Source organism: Convolutriloba macropyga, chromosome 3 (assembly GCF_964194025.1).
Source record: "Convolutriloba macropyga chromosome 3, txConMacr16.3, whole genome shotgun sequence".
NCBI lineage: Eukaryota > Metazoa > Xenacoelomorpha > Acoela > Convolutidae > Convolutriloba > Convolutriloba macropyga.
In genome coordinates, this window is record NC_134470.1 from 71,228,985 (window position 1) to 71,256,794 (window position 27,810).

At 34.0% G+C, this 27,810-nt stretch overlaps 2 protein-coding genes across 2 annotated transcripts in view; one reads left to right on the forward strand and one right to left on the reverse strand.

Moving 5' to 3' along the window:
* On the forward strand, positions 1–27,673 carry LOC142336721 (uncharacterized). Its single transcript, XM_075385633.1, has 5 exons — positions 1–146; positions 7,809–7,965; positions 13,441–13,614; positions 17,701–17,811; positions 27,502–27,673. The coding sequence occupies exons 1-5, from the start codon at positions 1–3 to the stop codon at positions 27,523–27,525; spliced, it is 612 nt and encodes a 203-aa protein (XP_075241748.1). The 3' UTR covers positions 27,526–27,673.
* The window catches only part of LOC142336427 (beta-soluble NSF attachment protein-like), a 409,326-nt gene that overhangs the window by 169,269 nt on the left and 212,247 nt on the right, over positions 1–27,810 (reverse strand). The window lies entirely within an intron of this gene.

A 27,810-nucleotide genomic window follows, 5' to 3' on the forward strand; every position in this document is an offset into this window, starting at 1 on the left:
ATGACAGAAATTGTGAGAGAATCTGGCATTACAGATGCCGGCAAGCTGGCAATTGTGTGCACTGTTATCGCCCTATCGTTCCTGGTGTCTATATTTGTGTCCTGGTATATCAAAAACAGCACCCGATTCAAAAACTGCTGCAACAGGTGCGGTATCTTTTCATAATTCATAAACTGATTGGATCTTGATTGGTTTGTTACAAAATGGGAATCAATTCTAAACAAAGGGAAGCCATAACCAATACCAATAACTACCAATAAACATTCCTCACATTCTGTGACACAGTCTAAGAATTATCGGGATACGTTTTTCAATGTCTGGAAGAAATCTAAGGCCCTAAATTAAGAAATGTTGCAGAGACAGTACCATTGTTTGGTAGTTTTTGACATTGAAGTTGTCAAAATTGGCCAATTCATGTTAAATGCATCAAAAAATAACAATTTTGAAACAGCCTAAATGACCCAGCATCTTTAGGAAAAAACACCACAGATAAACGTAAAAAAACCAAAAAGTTTATTTTAAACAAAGTTTAAACAAAGTTTTTTAAACAACTTTTTGTGCACACTTCCCGGATCATAGTAACATTGTAAATCAGCGCTGAATCAGAGTATTCTCTGTCTGTATTTTTACTATCAACAGATTATGATCAGGTCACTTTTTACCCTGTTCACACAAAAATCATAGTAAAAAAGGCTCTCTGAAAACACTCTGAACAGTAAAAAAAATCAAATTCTGGGTTTACTCTGGGCAATCTTAAAAATCATACTGTGAAAATTCTGAGTCAACTTTTTCCATATGTGACACAAACTAATGCGCATTTTTCCCTACTCGGACCGTATAGTGCCATAGAATATCAGCACTAAAATATTGCTTTCCGGATCTATTTCGTCGGCCCAGAACTCTATCTGCTTTCGTTGAGCTAATACTAAGATATTCATAGAAAACTCCTTTGCAATCTAAAATAAAAACCAGTAAAAGCTGCAATTTGTTAGTTTCCAGGCTCTCGGTTTGCATTCAGTGATTTCAGCGTGTATTCACTGGTTTTGGCGGTTTTTTGTTCATCTTAAAAATTTTATGCAAACTTTTTAGACTGTAAGTCATCGCCATGCTCCAAAAGTGCATCGGCCAAAATTTCGTTTTTTTCGAAATGTTATTCATGATTTTCCTATGAACATCATGGGAATCAAAACTAAGAATGCTCAGTCTATTTTTAGAACACAAAACAATAATTAAAATTGAACATCGACCAGAAAAATTAGAACCCCAGGAGCATTTGCTCCTGGGGTTCTAATTGTTCCGGTCAATGATCAAATTTTGTTGTTTTCTTGTAACAATTTTTTTTGAACCAAAACCGAAATCGAAAATTGCCTTGACTGATCTGTTGTCAATCATACAGAAAAGTTACAGCCAATGAGGAGTATAAATGAAAAGGAAACCTTTTGAAAATGTCTGCGAATCTCATTTAAAATATACGATACCTAAAAAACAAACATCGTCTGCTGTCGGATGTTCTCGATTGACATAACCAACAATACTCAAAGACTTTTTCTGCCTAAGCAGCCTGTTATTTAAAATAATACTCTCTGAAATATATCTATTATTTTCTTCCGATTATGATAACATTTATTGGGAAAACAAACAAACAAAGCACTAACGGCGGAAAATAGAAGGAATATTAGAAAGCGGTTTCACATGAAACTGTGTTCACAGAGTATACTTTTATCAATTATCATGACACAGAAAAAAATTATTGCATTTTAAGCTTCTCCTGTGAAGCTTTTGCTGGTTTTTGCTGTAAACAGCTGTAAACGCTTCTCCTTTGCGTTACTGGAACGAGTAAAACATCTGCGAAGATTTTAATTCACCGAACCAACCCACAACTGTAAGTAAAAATACTAGAAGTACAGGCTGTCACCCGTTTTTGTTGACACAAAATAAGACTCTCTTTATTAATCTGACATTACAATTTGTGTTCACAGTACATGAAGAGTTTTCAATGTCGTCCACTTTCGTATTGCTTCGCTCATGATCTTATAACTTGTCTTCTGGAATGAGGCCGGTCTTCTGCACGGTATCTTGATGAAAACTTTTGCTTATAACATTGTGGTATGGTTTTTTATTTAGATCTGTTTAGGTGCATATATTGATTGCTTAATAAATTGTTTTGTTTGAGGCCGAAATACGCTTTAAAAAAGTAATTTTCAAAAATTTTGCTTGTATATTCTTAGCTGGTATTGTTGATTTAATTGAGTTTTTCAATTTGATTTGCGATTTGATAGCTTCTTTAATATATCCCAATCTACGTATAATTGTCGGAACCAATCGCTACTAACCCTATAGCTCTCTGAAAATTGATTGGAGCCGCAATTACATCGTTATTGTTTTGTTCACAAAAATAACTAATTTTTAAAATATTAGCGTGCTTCTAGATGCTCATTTTATAATTAACTACTTTTTTCTAATTCTTGAGACAACCTGTCACAAAAATGAGCACCAAACTGCAATAACTGTACGTCATTTTGATCATGACTCGATCCAAATAAATTAAATCCAAATCATGCCTACCATTGTTTGGCAGTTTTGACATTGAAGTTGTCAAAATTGGCCAATTCATGTTAATGCGTCAAAAAATAATAATTTTGAAACAGCCTAAATGACCCAGCATCTTTAGGAAAAAACACCACAGATACACGTAAAAAAATCAAAAAGTTTATTTTAAACAAAGTGTAGAAAAAAACATAATTTTTTTAATTAACACATTTTAAAACTTTTTGTGCGCACTTCCCGGATCATAGTAACATTGTAAATCAGCGCTGAATCAGAGTATTCTCTGTCTGTATTTTTACTATCAACAGATTATGATCAGGTCACTTTTTACCTTGTTCACACAAAAATCATAGTAAAAAAGGCTCTCTGAAAACACTCTGAACAGTAAAAAAAAATCAAATTCTGGGTTTACTCTGGGCAATCTTAAAAATCATACTGTGAAAATTCTGAGTCAACTTTTTCCATATGTGACACAAACTAATGCGCATTTTGCACTACTCGGACCGTATAGTGCCATAGAATATCAGCACTAAAATATTGCTTTCCGGATCTATTTCTTCGGCCCAGGACTCTATCTGCTTTCGTTGAGCTAATACTAAGATATTCATAGAAAACTCCTTTACAATCTAAAATAAAAACCAGTAAAAGCTGCAATTTGTTAGTTTCCAGGCTCTCGGCTTGCATTCAGTGATTTCAGCGTGTATTCACTGGTTTTGGCGGTTTTTTTGTTCATCTTAAAAATTTTATGCAATTTTTTTAGACTGTAAGTCATCGCCATGCTCAAAAAGTGCATCGGCCAAAATTTCTTTTTTTTTCGAAATGTTAACTTTTTTCATGATTTTCCTATGAACATCATGGGAAACAAAACTAAGAATGCTCAGTCTATTTTTAGAACACAAAACAATAATTAAAATTGAACATCGACCAGAAAAATTAGAACCCCAGGAGCATTTGCTCCTTGGGTTCTTATTGTTCCGGTCAATGTTCAAATTTTGTTGTTTTCTTGTAACAATTTTTGTGAACCAAAACCGAAACCGAAAATTGCCTTGACTGATCTGTTGTCAATCATACAGAAAAGTTACAGCCAATGAGGAGTATAAATGAAAAGGAAACCTTTTGAAAATGTCTGCGAATCTCATTTAAAATATACGATACCTAAAAAACAAACATCGTCTGCTGTCGGATGTTCTCGATTGACATAACCAACAATACTCAAAGACTTTTTCTGCCTAAGCAGCCTGTTATTTAAAATAATATTCTCTGAAATATATCTATTATTTTCGTCCGATTATGATAGCATTTATAGGGAAAACAAACAAACAAAGCACTAACGGCGGAAAATAGAAGGAATATTAGAAAGCGGTTTCATATGAAACTGTGTTCACAGAGTATACTTGTATCAATTATCAAGACACAGAAAAAAATTATTGCATTTTAAGCTTCTCCTGTGAAGCTTTTGCTCGTTTTTGCTGTAAACAGCTGTAAACACTTCTCCTTTGCGTTACTGGAACGAGTAAAACGTCTGTGAAGATTTTAATTCACCGAACCAACCCACAACTGTAAATAAAAATACTAGAAGTACAGGCTGTCACCCGTTTTTGTTGACACTAAATAAGACTCTCTTTATTAATCTGACATTACAATTTGTGTTCACAGTACATGCAGAGTTTTCCATGTCGTCCACTTTCGTATTGCTTCGCTCATGATCTTACAATTTGTCTTCTGGAATGAGGCCGGTCTACTGCACGGTATCTTGATCAAAACTTTTGCTTATAACATTGTGGTATGGTTTTTTATTTAGATTTGTTTCATTGCATATATTGATTGCTTAATAAATTGTTTAGTTTGAGGCCGAAATGCGCTTTTAAAAAAGTAATTTTCAAAAGTTTTGCTTGTATATTCTTAGCTGGTATTTTCGATTTAATTGAGTTTTTCAATTTGATTTGCGATTTGATAGCTTCTTTAATATATCCCAATCTACGTATAATTGTCGGAACCAATCGCTACTAACCCTATAGCTCTGTGAAATTTGATTGGAGCCGCAATTACATCGTTATTGTTTTGTTCACAAAAATAACTAATTTTTTAAAATATTAGCGTGCTTCTAAATGCTCATTTGATAAATAGCTGCTTTTTTTTAATTCTTGAGACAACCTGTGACAAAAATGAGCACCAAACTGCAATAACTGTACGTCATTTTGATCATGACTCGATCCAAATTAACATTAAATTCATAAACTTAGAAATTTCGAAATGTCGCAGAGACAGTACCATTGTTTGGCAGTTTTTGACATTGAAGTAGTCATAATTGGCCAATTCATGTTAATGCATCGAAAAATAACAGTTTTGAAACAGCCCAAATGACCCAGCATCTTTAGGTAAAAAACACAACAGATACACGTAAAAGAACCAAAAAGTTTTTCAAACAAAGGGTAGAAAAAAACGTAATTTTTTTAATTAACACATTTTAATATTTCTTGTGCACACTTCCCGTAAGATAGTAACATTGTAAATCAGCGCTGAATCGGAATATTCTCTGTCTTTTTTGTTACTATCAACAGAATACGATCAGGTCACTCTTTACCCTGTTCAGACAAAAATCATAGTAAAAAAACGCTCCCTGAAAACACTCTGAACAGTAAAAAATCAAATTCTGGGTTTGCTCTGGGATTGCACTTGTATATTCTTAGCTTTATAATTTTGAATTAATTGAGTTTTTCAAATTTATTTGCGATTAGGTAGCTTCTTTAATATATCCCAATCTAAATTTAATTGTCTGAATCAATCGTTACTAAGCCTATAGCTCTGTGGTCATTGATTGGCGCCGCAATTACGTCCATATTGTTTTGCTCACAAAAGTTACTAACTTTTTAAAATGTTAGCGTGCTTCTAAATGCTCATTTTATAATTAGATACTTTATTGTAATTTTTGAGACAACCTGTGACAAAAATGAGCACGAAACTGCAATAACTGTACGTCATTTTGATCGTGACTCGATCCATATTGAGATTAAATTGCGTAAACTTTGTTGATTTTCTGCGCAACATACTTGAGTAGTTCTTTGTCACTTAAAATGGGAACATTTTTAACATAAAAGCTTCGTTTTTGTAAACTGATAATTGGGTGTCTTGTCTCCTATTAACCAGCTCAATTAATATACATAGGGCACTGTCTTTGATTGAGATATGATTGAATCAATGAGCGAGAAGTTAAGAGAAACATAATTACAATACAGTGGTTATTTAGGCAAGATAGGCTGTTTTATTTTTCCCTTTTGTGTTTAAAAAATGTGTTTTTGAATTATGTTGGTTCGTTTTGCGGGAAAAAACAACTCCAATCAATCCTGGATAGCTCAATGCAAATGATGATTTTAATATTATCAATAAGCATTTCTGTCAGATTTTAAATAAAATCTATTTTGGGCTATCACAAAGTAACACCCAAAAATTGAAACCATTTCGATAATTGAAGACGTGAAACTTTTAACTGATTTTCTAGTAAACAAAAATTAGTTGATTTTTTGGCGACAGAACTGTTGTGAAACCGTAACTTACCAATACAGATCCCAAAAGGTTATTTTTGGGCTTGGGTGGACATCAAAAACGGAGAAAAAGATCGAGCTTCAAACTTCAAAAACTTCAAACAAAAAAAACTGTTTCAAAAAAGACAGTTTTTGTGCCTCATAAAGTCTGACATATAGGATTGAATTTCGCAGCTTTGTATTCGTAAATCGCACAAAAAAACAGTTTTACGGAATAAGATTAAAAAAACTTGGAACGTATCCCCCTAACGTCCGGTGACTTCCTTACAAACGACTGGCGAGCAGTTTGTTTCGATAGCATCCAGCTTTCGCTTAGTGAGCTCAGCTTAATCTAAGGAGATAAAGAAATGAGGGGAGTAGCATTAAGAGAGACAATAAAGGTTTTGCTGGGTTGGGGGCTGGACTGAAGCGGGGGGATGAGAGAAGTGAGAAGCGTTGGCGGAGCTTGGATTCATTGGGCGGGATTGTGGGGTGGCCGGGAGTTTCTTGTGTCTTCCGGGTTCGGGTTTTTTAAATCTTAGTTTTAACTAAAAAATTGTTTTTTTTTTACTTTATTCCAGCAAATTTATTCGACAAAATTTTAACATAACGGACTACCGTGGAACTAATTTTTCTCGAATGACAGGCCAGGCGTCAACTTTGATTTTTGCTAGCTTACGCTTGCCTCCGTGGCCGAGGATTGAAGCTGCAGGGGTAAATGTTAAAGATAAATGCGGAAGGGGCCCGTGTCGAAATTACACCCCTGATTACCCCCCAATCCGAAGTAAGAGTAGGGGGTAATTGTCTATGGGGGGTAAGATTAGGGTGGTAATGGGGGGGGGGGGGGGGTTATGGAGGGTAGTTGGGGGGGGGGGGGGGATTTTTAAATTTTACCCCACAAAAGTACACCCAAAAAATGTAAGATTAGGGGGTATTTTAGGGGGGTAAAACGATGTAAGATTAGTGTGGTATGGGGGGTAATGGGGAGAAGTTTTAGATTTTACCCCCCGAAAATTACTCAACAAAAAATGCAAGATTAAGGGGGTAAATTTAGGGGGTAAAACGATGTAAGATTGGAGGTAATCGGGAGTAGGGGGGATTGTTACATTGATCCCAAAAAAATTTACCACAAAACGATGTAAGATTACGGGGTGATTTTGAGGGGTAAAACGATGCAAGAGAAGGTGAGTAATGAGGAGTAAGTTGTGAATTGTTAGATTTTACCCCCAAAATTAAGCGGGTAATTTTTGTAGGGGGGTAAAACGATGTAAGATTAGGGTGGTAATGGGGGTAATAAGGGGAATTTTTAGATTTTACCCCAACCCCCTGCCCCCCCCCCCCAAAAAAATGCAAGATTAGATGGTAAAATTAAGGGCTTTGTTCGATGCAATATAGGGGTAGTGAGTAGTAAGTTAGGAATTGTTAGATTTTATCCCAAAAAATTACCATCCAAAAATGTTATAAGATTAGGTTGTAATTTTAGGGGGTAAAAGAATGTAAGATAAGGGAGGTAATGGGGAGCAAGGGAGAATTTTTAGACTTTACCCCCCAAATTAACCCCCAAAAAATGTAAACTTAGGGGGTAATATTAGGGGGATAAAACGATGTAAGATTAACGGTAGTGGGATGTAATGGTGAGAGTTTTTAGATTTTAACCCACAAAAATTGCTCCTCTCTTTTAACCCACAAAATAACTCTCTTTAAATCCTGCGTTGATTGACATAGTGGCGACACTTTTAGGTTCAAGTCTCGTTTGCTCAGCACACTGAAAGGAAAAAGCACATCAGATACCCAAATTGAGAGCCCTCCTTATGTTACAACTGTTTCTGAAACTGTTCAACACTTAGCAGTAAAAGAAGCGTGCAATTCAGAGACCAATTCAAAATCATCACCACCGGTTGAGACCCCATGTTATAAACATATTCCAGTAGATTTGAGAGATAGCCCTATTACTGAAAAAATTATACTGAATTTCAAATTTTTTGAACTTACTGAATCTAATCAACGCAAAAACCAAAGTAACAATTTCAAGCTTTTATTTTGTCGAAATGACTTCTCAGAACTAATGATAGAAAAAATTTCTTAGGAATGACAAAACCCTGATAACAGTTTTGTGAGGACTAACCAGGGTCAACCAATCTTACGTATCATAAAATGAACCATATATGGTCCACAAAAGTCCGTTTTATGATCTTGCTATGGTTACTAAGTCTCCATATATGGTAACATTTATATATAGAATTTTTTATGGTTACGTGGCCAATGTCCGGAAAACTGAGTCTGCATACTGGGGTTGTCAAATACTTTCTCGAACCCCTTTTTAAGAATACATCCGGATACAGTATATAATTTTCCCTAGAAAGACAGCTTAGTTGATGATTAATTTAGGAAATAATATTGAAATTCGTTTTCGGTTAGAACTCAAGTACAATTTCTATTACAATTTCTTTCTCAATTCATTTTGAGGAGCATGAAACCAAGTGACCGCTTCAGGCTAATCGCCTGTTTTAAAACGCCACTGAGTATTTTTGGAGGTCCAGAATTTGATAGGATCTTTGGTTGATGCATCGCCTAACATTGATTGCAGGTGCCTTAGTTGGTCTTGTCAATACAAAAAGATTAACCGCAGTTTTTTCAAAACACAGAAAAACTAAGTTTAATAATTTTTCTGTCTATTTCCAAAATAACTGTGATAGCTGATCGGAATCAATAGTGTAGACGTTTTTAAGATTCGGTATATAAAACATAAGATCCTTGTCAGGCAATTGCGAGAGAGAGAGAGAGAGTTGTAAATATTTTAGAATCCAGTCTAACAAAATTGGTGAAAAGAAACCTAACTCTGCTGGAAATTTTCGTTCTCTTAGTAAGTGCTTTTGTAGAATTGGCAGCATTTTTCTTCTCTCTTCTGACAGCAAAAGCTTGTCAATTTTCAATAGCGTTATACTAATTATTACTCGACTCAATCGTTATTACTCAACTTTAGTGAGAGGTCGGACTTTTTTGGATTTTTGTAGTTAGTTTCAGCACTTCAAAGACATAGAGTTCAAAAATAGAACATAACGAAAATTTTATACGAAAAGTTCTCATTTCAGTTTGTTTGGTAGCAAAAAATTTAATTCCGAGGAAAAAACTTTCCTGGCTTTGCATATTATTGAGTACTAATCTACTAACAACTCCATAAACTAAAATCCAATATTGATTTAAATGTTGCGTTATATGTTTATACTTTTTGAGCAGCAAATCTCTGCTCGGGAATTTTCTTGTTTGATATAGGAAAGACATGAGTTTAATTCACTTCTTTTATTTAAATGCTCGTGCAAAGGCAGAATATCGTCAAAATTATTTCGTAGAAACTTTGCGGCTCTTTGATTCTTTCGGTTATTTTTTCATTCATTTGTATTTAGGTCTGTTTTTTGCTATGAAAGAGAATAAGATTTGTTTTAATCTTGTTGAGTATTAATTTTTTAGGTTCCGACCATTCGGTTGTCAATCAGAGATCCTCAATAGTTTCTTCTGGTGCGAATTTACCGTATATATTGGTGTCCTCAGCAAACAGTCGAATGCTATTGTTTTTTCAATGGAACTGCTATGTAGATAAAAAAAATGCAGAGGACCCAGAACTGATCCTAGTGATACATCGTGTCTAATTTTATGAGTAATGAATTCTTTTCAACCAAAAACTACAAACTGTTGTCTATTCGCTAGATGTGAGTTTACAAGACAATAGATAGGTTTCCCTAAGACCGTACCGATACCATTTGCCTAGTAGGATGGCTTGATCAACTGTGTCGAAAGCGTTAGATAAGTCAAGTAAGGTGCAGTGGGCACTTCCTTTTTTCATTTGGAATCCTAGCAGATGTTCCAATTTTTCCACTAGAGCATTCACATTTAATAAGAAATTTTAGTTGCTTGTTTGAGAGAGCTTTAAGCTTGGTAAGAAATCTCATTAATTGACTGTGAATCAATTTTTTAATTTACTTTCCAAAAATTGGCGGAAGGGGTAACTGTTGTTAGTTGCCTGGATTGCCGTTGTCTCTAGACTTAACCACGTTATGTCAATCAGGGAAACTACATTCTACTAAAATCCTGTTGAACATTATTTTGAGTATTTCACAGAGTAATATATTAACATCTTTTAGTAGGAAAATAGACATAGAGAAGTAATCGAAATGCCTTTTGTTCTTCAATCGTTTCGTTTCATTAAATATTTTTTGGCTGCTGAATTCTCTGACCAAAAATGAACTCATTTTGTCTTTAACACCTGAAACATTGGATGCTCTGTTGGAAATTGCATTGCTGCTAGATTAGGTCCGATTGACAAAAAAAGTTGTTCAAATCTATTGATTCAATTAAGGTTAAAATAATGTTATCTGCTAGCTAAGTTGTTGAGCTGAAGGTTTTCATGTATCTGAAAACAAAATGTTCCTCCAATGTCTTCTTTTTTGAAAATTTTATTATTATTATCGGTTTTTGCCTCCTCTACCATTTTTTTTACTTTTGAGTTTGGTTACTGGTACTTTATTATGTAAATGTTATTGTTCAATTCCAATTTTTTCAACATGAGCATCGTTATTCTGCTGCTGCATTTTTGATTTCTTTTTTATCCAGTTTCTCTAAGTTCTACTTTTTTAAAGTTTTCTCAAAAAATATGTTTTTCGAGTGTTTGCGTAATTGATACAATGATTATTTTGAAATCTTTGTCTTAATTCAGGGCATTGTATTTTGTCAACTGATTTTGAAACTTACAAAACAATTCATAATTGAATTGCAATTGAGTTTCCGTTATTGAAAGATTTTTTTTAAATTGCTATTAGTAGTTTGATTTTTCACCATTTCTGCAGAATCTTGACCAGCGTTACTCCCTCAGCTCTATTTTTATGGTGTTGAGATCATTGTTGGCTGTTTTCAGCACTTTTGTCTGTAAATTGCTGTTAAAAAATACTAAATCAATAGTTGAATTTTTTGATTTGTTTGACGGTTTTACTGTTTCATTTTCGATAAAAGTGTGAGGTCGTAAACATCAATTTCTGGTAAAAAATTTTTGTTGTTTTGACTCGGTCTGGACATGTTTATATTGAAATCACCACTAAAATTGTTTCTCAATGAGGATGATAGAACTACATTGAAAATATGATCTATCAGTTCGTGTTTAAAACTAGAATAATCTAAACTTGGACTTTTGTATTCAGCTGTTAATATCCTTGTAGAACTTCGAATTTTCATAATAAGACTCAGTAACTGTAACTCTTTCTTTGATGTTTTTCTCGATAACTAACATTGGTTTTTTTTGGAGGGCAGAATTCCATTGCCCCTGTTCCTCTTACACTCTTTATTAAATGCTATTAATAGATTATAGACATCATTGTAAAAATTGCTTCGTTTGACATTTTTATCCACCATGTTTCGGTTAATACAACAAACACTGGTAGTGACTTCTGAGAATTTAATGAGACCAATAAATCATCATCATTGGCTCCCAAACATTAAATGTTTTGTAGTAAACAAAAATTTTCCATTTTTGGTTACTAACGTTTGCCAGTTGCAAGATCCCAGGCAAATGAAAAATGCAGTATTCTTCATAACCCTGTTTTGTTTCAATGAAATTTCACCCGCAGAGTTTCGACCCAAGTCATCGGTGATATTAACTGAAATTTGTTTTTTTTTCTTTCGGCATCTTTCGCCAGCAAATCGCCTCCAGATGACAAAAAGGCTTCAGATTACTTAAAATTTAACTGTTTTTATTTACTAGTCAGTTTATTATTAAGTTTTTTTTTGTAGCCCTCCAGAGGAAAATCGCTTCCATGCCAACAGAAATGAGACTTACTAAACTAACCTTTGACGCTTTCGTGATGACGCAATCATGTTGCTTCATCATCATCATCAAGTACAAGTTTTTTTGCAAAAACTATTTTTGTCAAAAAAATTATTTTGTGTGGTTTGGAAAAGGTTTTTAATATTCAATCCTACTGTCTTTTTTTTCTAGTTATTTTGCGGAATAAAAAACGATCACGTAAAGAAACTATCAAAGCACAGTAAAGCACAGTACGTAAAAAAAGCTATCAAAGCACAGTAAAGTTGATTGCCATTCATTACAATATTATAGCATAGTTATTGCAAAGTAATTTTTTTGATCACGGTTTTCAGAATTTCAGTTTGTCAGTTAAAGAATCTTTGAGATTCTTTATTTTGATGAGGAGAGAGACTGGAATAAATCTCAAGCCTTCTTTGTTCAGGTGACTCCAATGCATCAAATTGGCTCCTGAATGCATTAGCATTGAGCTTGAGAGGTCTGGTATCGTTTTTCCTTACCGGCTCTTTCAAGGTGCCGATATATGGCACATTTTCGGCAACCCTGCTGGGATCATTCACCTTATTACACAATACCGATGTACTGCAGTTCTTAGTAGAAGTAATCATGTCCAACTGCTCCGCATTTTGCTTGAGGATGGCTTCAACTGATGGAAGCCTTTCATTTATGTAGATAAATTTTCCATTCAGTCGATTCATGGGCGAACATATTTTTTTAGATTCTGGTTTAAGCAGTTTTTCTTTGGCATGAACAAAATGTTTGTCCTAAAAATGCAATTTAACAATGACGAATTGCACAATATTACCAGCTAAGTCACATTTGGTCGGTAATTTATGAAAAGTTTTGATGTGGTTGCTCCTCAATATCGAAGTTCAGAAATCTTTTGAAAAAGCTTCATTAGTTTTTGAATAATTTTCTTTGTCCTTCGGATCGAAAGGGGGGTTTCATATTAAAATACTGTGCTTGCCGCTGTATTTTTCCTGCCCTCTAAGTCTGCTTTCTATCTCCTCGGTAAATTTACAAAGTTCATCAAACCTTTTTGTCGTTTTATATTGCTTCTCAGGCCAGTCTAAGCGCTAAGTGCCTCAACATTTCTCTGGCATTCATATCCTCTACTTTGTCCAGTAGTTTTCGGGTCCCCTCATCAAGCACAGTATTAATTTTTGTAAACAACACAGGAAAATAAGTAGTGATCTTTAAAAGAAACTCGTAATCAATGGCTATGAATGCTCTTTTGTTTAAGATTGATCAAAAAGACGCTCTAAAAATTTGCAACAAAGCGAAACTTGAACGATCAGAATGCACGCAGCTGCCGTATAGTTATTATCGTTCGTTCTCTCGTTGCTGATTATCCCTCTCGATGCTGATTGTGTTTTAAGAAGCGGTTTTGCAATTACCCATAGCACTATTCACAAGAACAATTAAGTTTCCACAATTCTTTTCCAGAAACTGAAAAGTTTATTGAATTTTGTCTTTTCAAAAATTGGCCATGCAATGATTGGAAGCTGTTTTCCTTTCCTATTGCAAAAAGTTGCTTATTAGTGAACTTGAGGTCTCAACTAGGAGATAAAAATTACATTTGAAGAGCCTTCCGTCACAAAATCAGCGACAACAAATGGCAGATCTCCAAGACTTTCGGCAAGACGCAGATCAACATTGGACACATTAGACGAAATAGAAGAAGACTTAATCATGTCGCTGCAGAAAAATGAACTGCTTCAAACTGGATCTCTTAAGGTTTGGATCTTATAACTCAACTCTTAAGCATTTCGCACAAAATTTGTTGCGCGCAATCATGGGAACTCACATTGTTTTGTAGAAGATGACATTTTTGCTAAACTTACCGTTTATTAAAAAAGATGGTGGGCAAACGTCTGATCTTTGTTTGGTTCATCCACGCTTTTTCAGCTGGTTCCTGTTTAAATAGTTATTACCAATTTCATCTTCTTAGTTGCGATTTTGATCAATTATGTTATTTTATATGAAAAAAGTTCTTCTGAACGGTTTTCTCATTAATCTAATTGAGCGTGATTAACTTCAATTTTATTTTTCATTCTCAGTGTCCCCGTTTACACAAGAAAAGGTTGTTGAATCACTTTGTTCTTTTACTGTTCGCCACGCTGTCGGCAATTTCATCAAAGAAACTGAGCGAGAGGTACTGTAATGGTCAGCAAATGGTCCCGACATCAATCCAGTGGAAAATTTATGGGCAATATCAAAGGAACTATTACGACAACAAACACTTCTCTGGCAAAATTTGGAAGAAAGGGTAAAAAAATGACTCAGTTGTGGTTACAAAATTGCACGAAAACTACACAAACAGTCTACTAGATGTTGAAAGAGCGAAAGACGCAGTAATTCGTTACCAGAGAACACCAAAAAGATGCATTATTTTATGGCGTTTTTTTCGAATTTTTTCAGGTGAACTTAACTTTTTTGTACTACAGTGTGTCTCAATCAATTACAGCAGCAAGCTCTGTCAACGAAATTTGACTGACTTGTCAAATTTTTGTAAAAATTGGCTCCAAACAGGCAATTTTTAGCAAATCGAAAAATTCAGCTGCCAGAAATCTTATTTCTATTTTAAACCTCTGTTCCTATGGTTTATGAATGTCTATATTTAAATTTGAACCTTATCAACTATAGCGTGGAGAATTTTGCTGTATTCAATTAGTTGGTTTGACTTCTCTTTAGTAACTGTTGTGAGTGCTCAAAAAAACTGTGCTAAATCTGGACAAACATATAATTTACAAAATTTATTGGGAACACTGTGCAAAAATGGGAATAAATAGCATCGAAACGAATTTTAGTATTTTTTGTCACTGCTGTATATGAAACAAAGAGAATCGCTTTTATTGGTAAATCATGTTTCATGAATTCCTTACTAGCGACGAAAGTGTTTTTTGTCGAATTTTGACGAATTTCCGAAAATTGATGAATATGCCATTTCTAATGACAGTTTAATAACAGAATATGCAGCTTTTCTCTAGTCAAATTTTTACTTTTGGTTAAGGTATCCTAGCGTAAAAAGATAAAATTAATCCTGTCGCTTATATGCTAGTTATAAGTTTTTAGAAAAACTGTTATTTTGCTGTACTTTGAAAAATTGATTGCATTGAAAGTTTATAACAAATCCCAGAAAAAAGAAGCAAATCAAATAATTGGGGGTTTGTTTCGTTTTAGTAAAAATATAAGTATAAATAATATATATCCATTTTTACTTCAAATGCAAAATTGAAATTGAGTATACCTCAGTTCAAAATAAGGGAAATTATTTGACAAGAACTTTTTAATGAAACCTTGTTTTCTCAGTACCCAAGCTGACTTCTTTTCCTCTGAAAGGAGTGTCCAGCTGCCGGAGGAGCACTCAGGGTGCCTATTTTCTTTTTCAATCTTTCTTTTTTATTCTGTTTATTCTCTTCGTTCACTTTCTTTCTCTTCTCTGTTCACTCTCTGTCTGTCTCCACCTGTCTTTTCTCACAAACACACACAACACAAATCCGTCGGAACTTTAACTCCACACTAAACAATACGATCACCGAAAACTCCTGACCAAGTCAATCCTTCTCTCTCTCTCTCTCTCTCTCTCTCTCTCTCTCTCTCTCTCTCTCTTTCTCTCCCTCTCTCTCTCTCTCTCTCTCTCTCTCTCTCTCTCCCTCCCTCTCTCTGGCTCCAGCAGTCAGCCTCCAAACTTGTAGTCAACATAGGCCAACAGAAGCCAACTGAAACACAAAAAAAACTAAAATCAACACAAATTCAAAGGCGGTTTAAGTTACCACCTAACAAATCGCAATTAGCAATTCACTGATAATTGAACACATTCATCCCCATTTGCCCTCGCATACCATAGAGCCATCAAAAACTGATGTAATTGGACTAATTTTCAATACCTTTGGTCAACTCTGCGTTGATTCTTTCTGATACGCAAACAACATTTTTCTGCTCTAAAAGTTGTTTATCTTGAAAATTTTTGCAAAAAAAAGTTGGTTTGATGACGTTATGTTCAAAAAAAAATTAAAAAGCATCATAAATTGCCATAATCAAACCTTTTTTTAACAATTTGACTATTTGTCTTTGGCTTTGTAGGTTTCAGGATTTGTTCTCAAGCTATAAAATTTTCTGCTTGGTAGCAAAAATGGTTTCGACAATTAAGCACTCAAAAAACCACAAGATTAATGTTTTCTGATAAATGTTTTTTCAAAGGGTCTGTTTTTTAAATCTTTTTGGTAGAAACAAAATGCGCAAAATATTGGCAAAATGCAATAAAGGAAACAAAACGAAAGAGAGCCCACAATCAAAAACTTTTCGGCGAAGAGTAAATGATTTGTAACCTGAGATGACCTTTGTTTATCATCAGTGTACAAAAAATTACCGTGTTCAGTCATTGTATTTCATTAGAATCAGCTCACAAGTTTTCAGGCATAAGTTAATAAAGGTTGGCATATAATTGAAGAATAAACGATCTCTTAAATGTGTACACGTGTCTCAACAAATTTTTATTCCCAAAGCAATTGTTAAGTTTACAACAAACATGTTTACCTCGGGTAATCTGATTATTACAAGCATATATGTATATATATATATATATATATATATATATATATATATATATATATATATATATATATATAAAACGTTTATATAAAGATTTTGACTAAACATTTACACGCATCAAACTCAGTAATATAATTGGATGGTTTGAGTAGCACAACCATGAGAAAATACAAGGTAAATTGAAATAAATGGATGGTTATATTATAATAAAAGCAAACTGTTGAGGGCAAAATTTTTAATCTAAATCGAACAACCTTTTTCTTTACAGATCTTTGAGCTCTTAAAATGAACTAATTTTGTATTGAACAAGGAAAATGCCCACCTCAAGCAATCAGATCCTCTTGAGCTGTACCAGTTCTAGATAAAAATGCTGAAAATATTTCTCAAACCAATATATGGCAGAAAATGCTCAAAATTGAACAAATGGAAATAAATATTTATCCTAAGGTTTTCTTCCTGGTTTCAAATTAATTCTGCCCTAATACAAAATATTTTCTTGTTTTATATTTTTTCATGAACTATGTTCTGTGTCAGGCAAACACTCGAACGAGCCGTCTTATTGATTTATATGAAATTTTAATCTTCGATTTAAAAACAGTGATTTCATTTTGCCGGTGAAACGGATGGCATGGTTCCTTTGCTCGCATCTCCGAGCCTCCTCGTTGTAGTTTTACAAATATCGGAATTTTACTAGAGAAATTAGTGATATTACCAAAAAAATTAGGATAATTTTTCCATTAAAATAATGGAGACTTTTTTGGAGACTTTTTTCAAAGGTGACAAAGTACCCCACTATGGGCAACGATTCAAAAGGTTGGCCTGAAGGGTGCTTATAACCTTGAATAAATCCTTTATTTCTGTGTTTCAGGTGGTGGTATTGAATGCTAGGCGGCAGATAAAGTGTTTTAGCGCAATTAATTTACCAGAATTATTAAATATTAAGTTTTAACATTGTTGGCTAAGTTTTCGATAATTTTAAAAACATGTTAAGAGTTTTAAAATATCTGTCTTATGATTAAGGATTTTACGACTGTATAGAGCTGAAAATAGATTTAGTGCTCTCTTTTGGTGGTGATCGGCGAAGTACCAAATTTATTTTCAGCTCAACACAGTCGTGAAATCCTAAATCATAAGACTAATTTTAAAACTCTTAACATGTTTTCAAATTTATCGAAAACTTAGCCAACAATGTTAACTTAGCCAACTTAAAATTAACTAATATCGTGTCAACTCTTAATATTTAATCTTTCCAAATTGAGTGTTTTTCAGCTAGTTTTTGATGATCCTGATGATGAGTGCGAGAATGTGTTGCCAGCACCAGTTTCAGAGAAAGTGGTTAGTCTAGATGAGGTGGTCAAATGTGCAGTTGATGAAATACAGGTAAGTTGGTGGGTGAGATATTTGGGTGATAGATATTATTCTGGTAATATGTGCGAGTTTCTGGGTAATATCTGGGTAATATTACAAGCAATAGAGCTAAAAATACAATGAGAGATTTTTATTTACTTTTCTTTTTACTCCAGATGTAGTAATATTGATTGTGTGTTCTCGAGTTGTGAAACTTTCTAGTTGTTTTTGAAACACTTTTTATAATTTTTTTTCACTGGTTGTTGAGTCCAAACTTTAGTTGTAGTCGTCATGTCTGGACCTTCTGTTATAATTTGGCAATATTTTCTTGGTCATCTTGTGCAACAATTTGATGGTCATGTAGCATATTATAGTCATTTAAAAGAACATCGTGGAACAGTCAAAACTGCTGAAAAATCTAATAAGAACATTAAAAAAGTTAAAAAAAAATTAAATGGTTCGCTGAGAATGAGTTGTCATATTTTGTTTTTGGAAAATTTTTGGCTTATGTTTGGTTTTTTACGGTACTTATGAACAGTACGTGAGAATCAAACATGAGGTTTTAATTTTGCAAACAATAGAAAACTTCCACCAAGTCATGTGTTTGGGGTCATGATTTTGTTAGAGAGTTCTGGCATATTTGGTTAAAAATGCCACTTTTTCGATTCCGTGCGTCTTTTATAAGTTTCATTAACCAGTTTTAGACTACGGTTCTATAAAAGAGCATAGAAGAACTCCATGCGATGCTCAAAGACCATGCTCGGCCCAAATAGCGTTTGAAAAGAGTTTAGCTTCAAATTTAGCGAAGAACTGGATTTAATTAAGCTCAAACCAAAATAGCATGCTGCACTTTTGCTCGAATAGATTTTATACGCCCTTAATTTTAGCTCCACTCAAATAGTTCTGTTTGACCTTTGCCTGACTCAAAATACAAGAGGTACAAAAATCAATTGAGTTATTGTCCGTCCAATCACGAGTAGTGGAAATTATTTTTCCTGTCTTTGATTATCATCAAAGACATGAAAAATAATTTCCTCGACTCGTGTTTGGACGGACAATAACTCAATTGATTTTTGTACCTCTTGTATTTTGAGTCAGGCAAAGGTCAAACAGAACTATTTGAGTGGAGCTAAAGTTAAGGGCGTACAAAATCTATTCGAGCAAAAGTGCAGCATGCTATTTTGGTTTGAGCTTAATTGAGTCTATTTTTTTACTCCAAAACTTAAAGCGTTTTATTTGTCAAGCAATGCTTAAAAAATACTCAACAAGTAAGTTCCACTATATGATGCATTTCTGAAGAACAGCTTATCGTTATTAAAGTTCTTAAATTTCTTATCGTCTTTGAATTGCACTGGTGCACTGTTGTTTGGATCTCCTCCATCACTCTGTCAGTATGCACAGATGGAATAAAAGGCATTCCAAATTATGTCATTAAAAGGAGATAAACTGTTACTTGACCTCTGAAAGGGTCATGCTCAATAGATTAATCGTCCTGAACTCAAACACCGAGCTGGCTTATCCATGTGTAAATTTTCAAAGAATTTTTCAGTTTGTGAATAAAAGCCTTGTCTTGCAGCTAAAGTAGAGCTATATTGTAGCCAGTAGTCAAATAAACCTCCGACTTCAATTTGTTCAGATTGGTTTGGTTTTACAGACACGCTCTGATGTTCCGAACAAGTTGCGACTTACAAAGGGAACAAAGACAATAGTCGATGCTCTTGAGCGTCAAATAAATGGCAGCGTTGATGTTCTGTTAAATTTTAGACGTACTGAACCCAGTTTGGTGTAAAATTTTAAGTTTAAACCGGAGTGCGCAAAATTTGATCAGATAGTGTTACTCTTAATGAACGACTTAACTTTTTAACAATTTAATACGTATTTGATGTTGTATTTGAAGTTAAGTCAGATAGTGTTACTCTTAATGAACGACTTAACTTTTTAACAATTTAATACGTATTTGATGTTGTATTTTCTTACTCATTTGCTTGCAGGTGCAAATTTAGCGCAAAGCTTTCAATTTAGAGCAACGCGCAAGCTACAGTTTTCAATTGTTTTCTAACTAATTTCAACACTGCTCTCGTTCTAAGCTCTGTTGATTTTAGAAATTGAATATGAAGACGTGATCACAAGAAAAAAAACAAACAAATTTTACTTATGTTGGCCATCCCTTCTAGTTGCATATTATGATAATTTTTTTGTCGCCTAAAGAACATCAAGAGTCAGATTGTAGTCTGCGTTTAATTTTGATATTGTGTTCTTTTCGGAACAGAGTTGATAGTGTAGAAAAGAGTTTTAGAAGAAAACTTAAAAAAATATAATGAACTTTTTTCTGCTATTTCTTTGTGTATTTAATTTTGGGATTCAAATTATGTAGTCATAAATTGAAAAAATAGTGGGCCAAAATTTCTTGATTACTTCCATTTTTCATACATGTTTAAATATTAGTGTACGATCTAGACCGCAAAAAATGTCTTCAATGTATTTTAAAGAACGATTTATAAGCTTTGGAAACAGATTAACCTTAATTTACCGTTTCTTATTAAAAAGTTGCTTTATGTTCTCCTTGAATTTTGTTTGTATTGTCCTTGAAACTAATATAGTTTGCGTTCTTTTCTCCTAAAAGCCGTTGAGTGCAAATTTTTACTATCAAAAAGAGCACATCTTGAGACTTCATCTTCGAGAATTTTGAATTCGTTGCCGTTCTGAATATGGCATCAAACTAATTGAAGTTTTTTTTCACATAGATTACAACGTTATTGAAAAAAGAAATGTACTGCCTATGTTTCGTTGACATTTAAAAAATAAAAAAAAATTGTTTTCAACAGTTTCAAAAATTTTCGTCCAAAATCGGACATAAACAAGCAAGGCAGGTTATTAATTTTCAATCAGGCAGAGATAAAACTCTGTTTAACTATCGAACAGAAAAATTGAAACGACATTTTTTTTGTTCTACGCTCTTGACTTACCTTTCTCTTAAAAAAATTTTTTAGCTCAATTTGAAGAAGGACAACTAACTAAACTGTAACAAGTTATTTTGAAAATGAAAAAAAATTCCCTCGAGGGAAAATCTAATCCCGCTATTTTTTTTGCTTGTCTATCTTGAAATTCGATACGGTTCTATTCTGTTGTTCCTTAGTCAATTCGAATTGTTTGAAATGAAACGTCAGAACATTTGCAGTTTAGTTTTATCAGAGAGAAAATGAGAAGAAAACTAATTTGACTGATTGAGACCTTGCAAGAAGAGATTGTTTAATATAAAGATTTTAGAAAAATAGAACAGACTGTCCGAATTATCCTTGATAAAATTATTAATGAAAAAAAGGCTTTTGGCCTAAACCCAAAAGTTTTTTTGTAACTCTTTTTAACAGTTATTAAACTAAATGTGGTGCGTTAGAATGAAAAAGTTTAGCAAAATCATGGGGTTCTCAAACAAAAATAAACGAATTTTCATTCAAATGCTCAAGAAACACAAAAATTTGATGGGTCATTTTCATTGCAGCCCGAAGTTTAAAACGCACTTATAGCAGGTTTCCCCGATTTGTGGCGCAACTATAGAAAAATGATTATTATCTTTTGAACAATTTACAATTTCGCCTAAAACATTACTTGAAGATATATAAACATGGAGGGATAATAGATCATTTTTTATTTAAAAGAGCATTTTTATTCATTTTTTAACGATAAATAGAAATCTTTAAATTATTTTTCAAAGGCCTATTAAAAAGTGGTGACCTACCAGTGAACATTTGCAGGGACTCAGTTTTTAACTCACCAAATTAAGATCAATTAAAAGAACAATTTGCACTGATGAGTTTATCAATTTTTATCTCTTTATATAATTTCAAGCCAAGTAAATGAGGAAGAATTTTCGTTTGAGTTGGAATTAAATAAATTGGTATCTGGAAAAGAATACACTGAACTAAATCAATATTTTATTTTCTCAATTTTTAAATAGACACCTGAAAAGAACAGTTTTTAAAAATCTGTTTGCGAACATTAGTGAACAATGTTTTTAACAAAGGTGTATCAATTTTTTTTCTTGTTTCTATCAAAAAATTGATAGAGCCAATTACTTACAAACTATTAAAGCTTATTATTATCTTTGAATCATCGTCAAATTCGGGCTAAATTTGCATTTGTTTCATTCCCGTTTCCCAGGTCAAAGCTCCTCCCTAAAATCCTCCCATTTTGTTGTAAAAGAGGGGGGGGGGTAATTTCTCTATGGCGAGAAATTGATGTAAGAGTGATCGGGTAACTTCTTCTGGGGGAGTGTAAAATGACGTAAGAGTGGGCTACAATGGGAGGGCCTTTGAGGAATTAACCCCTGGCAAAACTGCGATGTAAGAGTTGGCTGAAATGGGCTGCAGCAATGGGAGGAATTTAGAAGAATTACCCGATGGATAGAATTGACTTGTAGTAGTGGAATGCAATGAGCTGCATGGGGGGACTTTTGAGAAACTACCGAACGGCCAAAATTGCTCTGTAAGAGTGAGCTGCAATAGGCTGCAGTGAGAAGACTTTTGAGGAATTACCCCGGGGCCAAAATAAGGATCTAAGAGTGTGCTGCAAAGGGCTGTACTGGCAGGACTTTTGAGGAATGGCCACATTACCCTGTCCAAAATTCCCATGTAAGAATGGGTAGGAATGGGCTGGAATAGGAGAACCTCTGAGAAATTACCCCGTGACCGAAATAAGGATCTGAGTGGGCTGCAATGGGCTGCACTTTAGGAATTTTGAAGAGTTACCCCTCTCCCCTGGCTAAAATATCAATGTAAGAGTGGGTCTAAAAATTTTGTAAGATTTGGACCGCCAAGGGGCGGGGGGGAGATGGCAAGAAATAGTGGTAATTCTATCAGAAAAGGTAAAACAGTTTAAGATTTGGATTGTCACGGGAGTTAAATGGTGTAGGAGTGAGGGTGTTAATTTCTCAGAGGTGTAAAATAATATAAGAATTTGACCGCAAAGGGTGTAAATTGATGTACGAGAGAAGGGGTTTTTTCTTGAGAGGGGTAAATTGATGGAAGAGCTGGGTTGCACAGGCAGATAAAATGATATAATAGTGAGGTGTATATTGTTCAGTGGGGGTAATTTTAACAAATATTATTCATATAATTAGACCCTCAAGAGTTATACAATCATTGATAGTCTGGAGGCTAAGGAGAAGCTTGTGGGTTCAACTATGTCGGTCTTCTATATTAAGGGATGAAACAATGTAAGAAAAACTTTTCCGAGAGGGTAAAATGATGTAAGAATTGGGGGTAACTTGTTGAGATGGGATAAAATGTTGTGAGAGTGGGGCTGCCAAGGGGATAAAAGGGTGTAAGAGTGGGGCTGCCAATGTGCTATGACGATGCCAAAGCAGTAAGAGTGGGGCTGGAATGAGATTCACTTTAGCAAAATGCAGCTGAATATTTGTACACTTTTTGGGCTGCATCAGGCTGCTAGGGTGCAATATCATTTAAGAGTGTGAGGATAAATGATAATTTATTCACCCCACTCTTACATATTTTATCAATCGAGGTGGGTAAGAAGATGTTAGAGTTAGGAGGAAACTTGTCTACTACATCCTAGTTTTCACATTATTGCCCACTGTAAGAGTGACGGGTTAATTTTTATTCTACTCCCTCATGTTTTCATCATTTTACCCCTCTTGGCCGCCCATTGTTGCCCAAAGAATGTAAGAAACTGGAACTGCATTTTGCTTAAAAAATCACGCCATTTCAGCCCACACTTACATCTTTTTGAGCGGAAAAAATAGAGCCTGGTTCCTTTACGAAGTTATTAGTTTCTTATATATACAGAGCTTTGTTTTTTGGTCGAAATTGCTCTGATTAGCAGTTTTCTGATACCAAAATTTTTGAATTTTACAGTTAAGAAATTGTTGACAACTTTCACTTGTTGCGAACAATGAACTATTGTATTGTTGAACACTAATCACAATGAAAAACATTTTTAGCATAGAAAGATTTTCCTTAGGTGAAGTATTTTTTCTAATGTTGGTTCAGTCCTAAAATATAAGAATAAAAAGTTTTTCAATTAAACTGTTTGAATATTTTGTTTTGTATTCTCTGAAAAACTTTGGACTAAAATATAGACAAAACTGATAATTGACATCTTTGGAAAATCTTTTTGATGTTTTTAAATCTGATTACTGTAAGCCTGTAAAAATTTGCAATTAAAGGATTGCAAATGTGGCACTGACCGTCTTTTTAAAATTATTTCTCACTTTCATCTTTTGAACACAGTTATGGAACTGTTCGAGCACGTATTGGACTGACGGTCAAAGGTAGTTTTTATTCTATTAATTGCTGCTCTTAAAAACAAGTTCGGTGACCAACACGTAATCAATTAACCAACGTAATTGCAGCTTGTGACTTTGTCTTTTGATGAAACTTTTCTGAATATTTTTCTAATTCGTTTTGTATGAATGACGTTTAATTCCTGGGCGATGCAATCAATAGAAAACAAAAACATAACATAACTTTAATTTTCTTTCCGACATAAGTTTTAGAAAATGAGAAAAAATTAAGAGTTGGGCTAAAATTAAGAAAAATTTTTATTCCAAGTGCTAAAAATATATCAAATATGTTAGTAAAGCTTCATAATAAATGTGCAAAATTGTGGATGAATTTGATCAAGAAATTTGTGTTGAATTGTTGAATTGTTCCAGGAGTTGTGCTAAACTGACGAAAAAGGGAAATTTTGTCAGTTTAGCATTGTGTTAAAAAAAATCAAATTTTTACAATCAAATGTGTTTGAATAATCAAATGTCTTGATAATACAAGTCTAAAGTGTGCTTATTCCATGAACAAACGGTACAATTGAAACAGAAGACACGGTCATTCTAGAACCGGGTTTCAAGGTTGAAATTTGGTGTTGAATGATCTATAATAAAAGTGCTGAATGTGTGGAAATAAATAATGTAATTTTCCGAGAAGTAAAACAAAATTCGGTGACTGCAGCTGAATTTTTATTTAATCTGAACAACTAATAATCTGGTTAAATATGTTCACAATTGGTCAATTTATTTCAAAAAACTGCTTTGACCGTGAATGAATTGGATGAGATTTAATTTTAACAATTGGAGGGATAGACGGACCAAACTTTGGGATTTGAATCAACGGGCTGCAATGGGAGGACTTCTGAGGAATTACCCCGTGGCCAAATAATGATCTAAAAGTGGACTGCATTGGGCTGAAATTTAGGAATTTTGAAGTATTACCCCTCTCCCCCAGCCAAAACATCATTGTAAGAGTGGGCTAAAACTTTTGTATGATTTAGACCGCCAAAGGGGGATTTGCAAGATCTAGGTGTAATTCTATCAGAAGGGGTAAAATAGTTTAAGATTTGGATTTTCATGGCAGTTAATTGGTGTAGGAGTGAAGGCGTTAATTTTTCAGAGGTGTAAAACGATGTAAGATTTTGACTGCAAAGGGTGTAAACTGAAGTACGAGAGAGGGGGTATTTTTGAGAGGGCTAAATTGATGGAAGACTTGGGCAGCACAGGCAGCTAAAATGAAATACTAGTGAGGGGTAATTTGTTCAATGAGGGTAATTCTAACAAATAGTATTCATAAAAATGTGCCGTCAAGAGTTATACAATCATTGATAGTATAGAGGCTGAGGAAAAAATTGTGGTTTCAAAAATGTCGGTCTTATAGTATAAAGGCTGAAACAATGTAAGAAATGCGCTTCGGGGGAGGTAAAATTATGTAAGAATTGGGGGTAACTTGTTGAGAGGGGATAAAATGTTGTGAGAGGGGGGCTGCCAAGAAAATGAAAGGGTGTAAGAGTGGGGCTGGAATGGGATTCCCTTTAGGAAAATGCAGCTGAATATTTGTACACTTGTTGGGCTGCAATGGGCTGCCAGGGGGGGGGGGCAAAATCATGTAAGGGTGAGTGGATAAAAGTTAATTTATTCCTCCCACTTACATCTTTTTTGTCTGTCGAGGCGGGTAAAATGATGTAAGAGTTAGGTGGAAATTAGTCCATTACCCCCTAATCTTTACATCCTTGACCACTGTAAGAGTGACGGTTTAATTTATATTCTACTTCCTCAAGCTTACATCATTTTACCCCTCTCGGCCGCCCATTGTAGCCGAAAAAATGGAAGTTTTGAGCTACATTTTCCTTAAAAAAACCTCCCATTTCAGCCCACACTTAAATCGTTTTGGGCGGAAAAATTTGATCCGGGTACCTTCACGAATTAATTAGTTTCTTATATATACAGGGCTTTGTTTTTTGATCAAAATTATTCTGATTTGCAATTTTCAGATACCAAAACTTTTGAAGTTTTCAGTTTAAAAAAGTGTTGACATTTTCCAGTTGTTGTGAACAATGAACTATGGTATTGTTGAACACTAATTGCAATAAAAAAAACATTTTTAGTATAGAAAGATTAACTTTAAATGAAATATTTTTTCTAAAATATAGACAGAATTGAAAATTGACCTCTTTGTTAAATCTTTTTTATGTTTCCAATTCTGATTACTATAAGCGTATAAAATTTTGCAATTAAGGGATTGCAAATGTGGCACGGACCGTGTTTTCATTGTTGTTTCTCACTTTCTTCTTTTGAACACAATTATGGAACTGTTCGAATATCTACTTGACTGACTGTTTTTTTCTGTTAATTGCTGCTCTTAAAAGCAAAAAAGTTCGGTGACCAACCTGTAATCAATTAACCAACGGAATTGCAACTTGTGACTTTGTCCTTTGATGAAGGTTTTCTGAATATTTTTCTAATTCATTTTGTATGGATGAAGTTTGATTCCTGGGCGATGCAGTCAACAGCAAACAAAAACATAACATAACTTCAATTTTCCTTCAGACATAAGTTTTAGAAAATGAGGAAAAATTAAGAGTTGAGCTAAAATTAAGAAAAATGTTCAATCCAAGTGCTTAAAATATAACAAATTTGTTAGTAAAGCTTCGTAATAAGTGTGCACAACAGTGGCTGAATTTGATCAGGAAATTTGTGGTCAAAAACACTAAAAATTGTGGAACTTTTCCAGGAGTCGTGCTAAAAAACAGGTAAAAATTGTTAAAATAATCAAACTTTTACAATCAAATGTGTTAAAATAATCAAATGTCTGTATGCTACAAGTCGAAAGTGTGCTTTTTCCGTGAACAAACAGCGCAATTGAAGAAGAGGACACTGTCATTCTAGAACTGGGTTTGGAGGTTGACGTTTGATGTTGAATGATCTATAAGAAAAGGGCTGAATGTGTGGAAATAAGTAACGTAAATTTTCGAGAAGATAAATTAAATGCAGTGACAGCAGCTGAATTTTTTAAAAAAAATCTCAACAACTAATAATCTGGTTTAATATGTTCAGAATTGTTCAATTTATGTTAGAAAATGCGTTGACCGTGAATGAATTGGATGGGAATGAATTTGAATGAGTTTTAAAGACCCGCTGTGCTTTGGAGGGATCGACGGACCAAACTTTGGGCCTTGAATTAGTTTACATAAAACGCTCTGAAAATATTTGTGGAGAAGTTTATTTGCGTATGCTTGTACTCAAAAAATATGTTTAAATTTTTCTTGAAATTTTGATTTTCTTGATTTCTGAAATTTTTTTAAGTTATAGCTAGTGTCCCACTAGCGTTTGTTCCTGTGGTGTCACAGAATAATTCGGCGGAATAGTAGTAAATCAATAGTGGGTAGTATTGAGGGCAAATGGGGGGATTGGTCCGTTGACTATAAACTGTTTTGTTTCAGATACAATACCAACTAACGTCCTAGAGGTCAGAGCATCAGAAAAGAGTGGACTACCAAATAAAGAGAACATCTGAAAAATATTGACTACTCTATTATACTTGATTAATCATAATCTCGCTATGAGTCATTTTGTTTATCAATTAATATAATCGAAATCTTGTATCAACTAAACTAAAAAATATTTCATCTGCCTAACTTTCTTCGACAATCTTTATTTAAAAGCGTCTTCTTGTTGCAGTCGTCTCATTGAGTTGCTATTGCTTAATCTTTTTTTCTGAGTTCAATACTTAAGTGATTTCTTCCACCGAA